Source organism: Mandrillus leucophaeus, unplaced genomic scaffold (genome assembly GCF_000951045.1).
Source record: "Mandrillus leucophaeus isolate KB7577 unplaced genomic scaffold, Mleu.le_1.0 Scaffold1183, whole genome shotgun sequence".
NCBI lineage: Eukaryota > Metazoa > Chordata > Mammalia > Primates > Cercopithecidae > Mandrillus > Mandrillus leucophaeus.
In genome coordinates this window covers 215,393-221,423 of record NW_012100132.1, presented here as the reverse complement: position 1 = coordinate 221,423, position 6,031 = coordinate 215,393, and the positions used below count along the sequence as shown (strand labels likewise).

Here is a 6,031-nt window from a genome sequence, read left to right as displayed (position 1 = left end):
CTTCCTTCCTTCCTTCCTTCCTTCCTCCCTTCCCTCCCTCCCTCCCTCCTTCCTTCCTTCCTTTCTTCTGTCTTTCTGTCTTTGACTTTCTGTCTTTCTTCTTCTTTTTTTTTTTGACATGGGGACTTGTTATGTTGCCCCGGCTGGTCTCAAACTCCTGGATCAAGTGATCCTCCCACCTCAGTCTCTCCAGGTGTTAGGATTACAGGCGTGAGCCACTGCACCCAGCCCCATCCATCTCTTTTTGTCTTGCAGAGTTTTCTTCAGGCATTGGAGCCACAGGCTGTGTCTTCTTACTTGAGCTCTGGTGCTCCCTTAAAAGGTACTTGTCCTGGTGTCTTCTCTCCCAGGGAAGTTTCTCAGGACTTTCAAGGGGTATCTCACCATTGAGTCAGTGGTCTGGGATTTTTGGTGGATCTGGCAGGAGAAGGTCAGAGAAGCTGCTGTCACCCCTGTTAATTAACTCTGTTACTTCCTGCCAAGTTGATAAAAACTGGTCTGGATGTTCCAGCCAGGCCAGGGTTCTAACCCTAGCTTCTGTTAAATGTCACAAGGGAACGGTCACCGATTGGCTGGCCCCTTCTGCCCCATGGCCTCTGCTGAGCTGGCTGGTTTTCAGGAGCTCTTGGGGTTTCTGGCCGTGGATGTAAATATTTATTCCTTCTGTGGGAAACAAGATAGGTGCTGGCTCAGGCTCCCTCCTGAGGCCATGGATTTCCTTATGATAAAGGCCTGTCCCCGTTGCCCACAGGCCCTGTGTGTGACCGTCTCCGGGTGTGAGCCCCCTTCCCAGTAGGGCCATTGACAACTTGACTAACGGCTGATGGGGGCCAGAGGCAGGTGGGCTAGTGGTCAGGGGGAACGGGAGGGCAAGGCCCACCTTGTGACCTGGTTCTTTGTGGTCTAGGCCAGATGCACACTGACCAGTGCCTGGGGCCATCCTGGGGGGCTGGATGCAGCCGATGCTGTCTGGGTATCCCATAGCCTGGGTCCTTCTAGCTCTGCCGCTCCTGAGGGACTGGGAGATCATTGCCCAGGGTCCCTGGCCCTCTAAGGGCTCCCTTGAGAGAGGACAATGAGGGCTGACCTGGGCCCCTGCTTCCCAAGAGACCACCGGGCTCCACTTGTGTTCAGTTTCCTGTCGCGGTCCATGATGTTACTCATGAAACGCCTGTGCCCAGAGCAGGGTCCAGGAGGCAGGGCAGGGGCTTTCCCCTTTGGGCAGAGCCACCAGGGCAGTAGGAAGCTTGTCTTGATGGGGTGACCTAAAGGATGCCATAGCCCAACAGCTCCTCCTGGGCCCTGCCCTTTGCATGCCCAGTCACTAATGGGGTCCAGCTCTTGGGGTGGGGTGACACACAATGTCTTGACTTCGGAAGGCCATCCTTCCAAGACCCGCCAGCCTCTCTCCTGTTAGCTTTCCACTACTTGCTTTCTAGAACCATTGCCCTCTGCTCTCCCCTGCCCCTCCAGGCCACCCTCCCTCCCCCGGCTTCCAGAGGCAGAGGCAGAGGCAGAGGCAGAGGCAGAGGCGGGCTGCAGGCAGCATCCTACACCTGGAGCTGCTGGTGGCCGTGGGCCCCGATGTCTTCCAGGCTCACCAGGAGGACACAGAGCGCTACGTGCTCACCAACCTCAACATCGTGAGTGCCCCCATGGGAGCGACCTCCAGGGATGGCGCTGGCCTGTGCAGGTCCCCATGGCCAGGGCTGGTGACCAGTGTCTGTGGGCTAGTGTATCTGGTGGTCTGAATACAATGGGTTAAACTCAGGTAGAATGGCTCGGGGCTCTTCCTCTTCTCCCTCCCTCCCCTGGGTGGAGGTGGGTGAGGTCCCACACCCCCTCTCAGCTCCATAGCACACGCACACCCTGCAGCCTCTTGCTACTCAAATCCCTTCATCTGGGGCCACCTTCAAGCCTGGCCTCTTCCTCAGTATCCATTTGACCCCCAGGAGGCTCAGCTAACACAACCCTGGCAAACGGGGTGTGGGCTGCTCACACTGCCCTCTGTACCCCGACCCTGCCCTCTCTCCTTCTCTCGTCCCCTACTCAGGGTGGCGAGGACAGGTCACCAGTCTGAAGTCTAAACAGAGACTGCTGGCAAAGGAGATGGCCACCTTCATTTCTTGCTAGCACCTGAATCCCTGCAGCCCCTCTTCACTTGAAAGTGAAGGGTGGGCAGGGAAGCTCTACCCCACTATCGGCCGTCTCAGAAAGACAAACAAGGCCGGGCGCAGTGGCTCATGCCTATAATCCCAGCACTTTGGGAGGCCAAGGCGGGTGCATCACCGAAGTCAGGAGTTCGAGACCAGCCTGGCTAACATGGTGAAACCCCGTATCTACTAAAAATACAAAAATTATCTGGGCATGATGGCAGGCTCCTGTAATCTGAGAGGAATCTGTGGTCTGAGAGGAGCAGCATTTGACCGGAATATCCAACTCATGACTGTCTGTGTGCTCTCATCCCCTTGCTTTGGAGTTTGTTTTCCTTGCCTTAGTTGGCCTTCCTGAGCCATGAGCTGAGGAGCAGCAGAGGCACGGCTGACTGTGCATCGCATTTTAGGAGCCCCCGCTTCCCACACATGCTTCCCACACATGCTCTCCAGCCCTTCGCACCCCGGGGGCCCCTGGGAGTCAGCAGCTGCCTCGGGCTGGCAATGCCCTCCTGACAGGTTACCTCTCTCATTTGTCCTTCCACAGGGGGCAGAACTGCTTCGGGACCCGTCCCTGGGGGCTCAGTTTCGGGTGCACCTGGTGAAGATGGTCATTCTGGCAGAGCCCGAGGTAGGCATGGAGCTGGAGCTCAGCACGCTATACAGAGCGGGAAGCCCAAGTCATCGCATCTCCATCCTCTTTAACCTCTTGTCCTGGATGCCCCAAGCAGCATGGGTCACAGAACACGTTCAGCCAGACGGACCAGCTGCCCTCGCAGCTCTATCCAGCACTCAGCACAGGCTGCCTGACTACTTCTCTGAGCCTCAGTTGTCTCACCCCTAACATGGGCTAGTCAGAGGGCTGTTATGAGGACTAACTGGGAAACACACTGACTGCAGTCAGCACCATGCCTGGTTGGGGTGTCCTAAATGCAGGCTTTGCTGTGAATCTGCAGGGTGCTCCAAATATCACAGCCAACCTTACCTCGTCCCTGCTGAGCGTCTGTGGGTGGAGCCGGACCATCAACCCCGAGGACGACACGGATCCTGGCCACGCTGACCTGGTCCTCTATATCACGAGGTAGCCGAGCTTTCTGATGGGTGCTGGTCAGCCAGCCTGGGAAAGCTGCACCCTCGGCCTCCTGCCCTCTACAAAGGTGATCCTGGGGCAGCCACGTGCCTTGGCACCACCCAAGTGACTGTTTTCTCTCACCGAGGTTTGACCTGGAGTTGCCTGATGGTAACCGGCAGGTGCGGGGAGTTACCCAGCTGGGTGGTGCCTGCTCCCCAACCTGGAGCTGCCTCATTACCGAGGACACTGGCTTTGACCTGGGAGTCACCATCGCCCATGAGATCGGGCACAGGTATGCAGCCCCACCAGCTGTCCCCAGGCTCTGGCAAGGAGCTGACCTGGGTACCTAGGATGGAGGTGGTCTTGGCAAGCAGTGGGTCCTTGTAGAGTTTCGCCAGAGGAGCCTGTACCCCTCACGCCAACAGACTCAGAAGGGTGGGTGTGAGGACAGGGGAACCTGATACTGTTTGATTAAAAAAACTTTTTTTCCAAAAGACGAGCAAAACACCTTTAGCAGGTAGAAAATAACTTCTGTGGAAATATGCAGGTAAAGAAAAAGCAGGCTGTAAAAACTATCTCAAATCCCACCATTTAGAGATAATGTCTCTTCACATTTTGTATTTAATTTCAGTCTTTTCTTTACACACACGCACATATTTTTTATTTGCAAAATGGGGATTTAGTTTGGATCCCTGAATTAAAGGAAAATTGTGATTATGCTGTTCATTGCTTTGTTACCTGCTATTTCTTTTTTCTTTTTCTTTTTTTTTTTGAGGCAGAGTTTCGCTCTTGTTGCCCAAGCTGGAGTGCAATGGCGCGATCTCAGCTCACTGCAACCTCCACCTCCCGTGTTCAAGTGATTCTCCTGCCTCAGCCTCCCGAGTAGCTGGGATTACAGGCATGTGCCACCATGCCCAGCTAATTTTGTATTTTTAGAAGAGACGGGGTTTCTCCATGTTGGTCAGGCTGGTCTCGAACTCCTGACCTCAGGTGATCCACCTGCCTCGGCCTCCCAAAGTGCTGGGATTGCAGGCGTGAGCCACTGCGTCCAGCCTTTCTTTTTTCTTCCTAGAGTGAGTGCAGGATTTACCTGCTCTTTATGTAATAATATATCCCAAACGTTATCCCAGGTCTCTTACAGGCGTGTACCGTAATTTATTTAATCAGGCCCTTCTCCTTGGATGTCTAGGTTGCCTGAACACATCTTCCTGTTGTGAACATTATACATTCTTGTGTGCAAGCCTTTGCTCCTACCTATAACCATTTACCTAGAGTGATGGGTTTCTTTTCAATTCTTTAGTTTTTTAAGTCTGAAAATAATACCCAATTGTAAAAATTCAAGCAGTGCAGAGATTTCTTTCTTTCTTTTGTTTTTTTTTTTTTTTTTTGAGATGGAGTCTTGCTCTGTCGCCCAGGCCAGAGTGCAGTGGCGCAATCTCGGTTCACTGCAAGCTCCGCCTCCTGGGTTCACATCATTCTCCTGCCTCAGCCTCCTGAGTAGCTGGGACTACAGGCACCCGCCACCACACCCGGCTAATTTTTTGTATTTTTTGGTAGAGACAGGGTTTCACCATGTTAACCAGGATGGTCTCAATCTCCTGACCTTGTGATCTGCCCGCCTCGGCCGGCCAAAGTGCTGGGATTACAGCTGTGCCCAGCCCAGTGCAGAGATTTCTAAAGTGAAAAGTGAATTTCTACCTTCCTTGCCCACCAACCCCCACCCGACCCCTTTCAACCCCTCTGAGCCTGGGAGGGTCGAGGCAGGGTTCCTGGGTGTGGGGCAAGGCAGGGCTCCTTCTCCCTCACAGGGAGCATAGTTTCCTTTTGCTCCTGTGATGCAGAACAGATAAGCCCCCAAACAGGGGCTTAGCCTGGGAGGGTTCTTGGCTTCACCCGGGAAAGAATTCAAGAGGGAGCAGGTGGTGTTAGACCGCAACTTTGATTGACATAGCAGTGGTCAGAGTGTGCAGCCCTGTGACTGTGTACAGCGCAGCGTAGCCCTTTTGAAGCAGGGCTACCCCATAGACACTGTGCTCAAAAGAGCAGCTCAAAGGCAGGGCTGCAGTCCTAGTTATACCCACTTTTAATTATATGCAAATTAAGGGACCAGACTATGCAGAAATTTCTAGAAAAAGAGCAGTAATTTCCGGGTTTTCATCATGGAAAAAGGGCGGTAACTTTTGGGTGTTGCCATGGCAATGGTAAACTGACATGGCCCACTGGTGGGTCTGTCTTATGGAAAGGGGCTTCCCACCCCTCCCTGTTTTAGCTAGTCCTCTGGTCCGGTGTCCAAGCGGGGCCTCCAGAGTGGAGTCCACCTCCTACCTCACGGGTGCCTGGCCTCTCCCACCTCATTAGTAGTCCTCCATCAGTTCTGCTTTGGGGAAAGCAAGCTCTGTTGTGACAGTTTGGAAACGGTTCACCTTCCTGGCCTAGGAATGCAAACAATGGCCAAGGGCAAACACATTTTAACTGAACTTTAAAATCGTGCTTTACTCACAGTAGGTGAATTTCACGCTCAACACATACATGTAAACAGTCCCCAGAGCAGCCCCTCAAGGCCCCGACCAGTCCCCCCCTCTCCACAGACTCCTAACACTGTGAATTAATGTGGCTTGCACGTTTTTAAAGCCTTTTGATATTTATTAGCAAAAGATGCGGAAGCCACCCTGCCGGGCTAGCGCTCCCTTCTGGGGAAAACTGACGCAGGGCGCACAAGGCCCTCTGCACTGCGCCCGGTTAGCAGGTGGCGGCGTCAGGGGTCGACCTGGGTCCGAAAACTCGCTGGCCCTGCGGCACTAGGGCG

At 53.9% G+C, this 6,031-nt stretch overlaps 1 protein-coding gene across 1 annotated transcript in view; it reads left to right on the top strand.

Moving 5' to 3' along the window:
- ADAMTS13 (ADAM metallopeptidase with thrombospondin type 1 motif, 13) overlaps nucleotides 1-6,031 on the top strand; it is a 41,512-nt gene that overhangs the window by 1,295 nt on the left and 34,186 nt on the right. Inside the window, 5 exon segments of the mRNA XM_011965553.1 lie at nucleotides 256-322; nucleotides 1,474-1,643; nucleotides 2,701-2,784; nucleotides 3,110-3,234; nucleotides 3,371-3,517. Coding sequence (XP_011820943.1) covers nucleotides 256-322; nucleotides 1,474-1,643; nucleotides 2,701-2,784; nucleotides 3,110-3,234; nucleotides 3,371-3,517 — 593 coding nt within the window.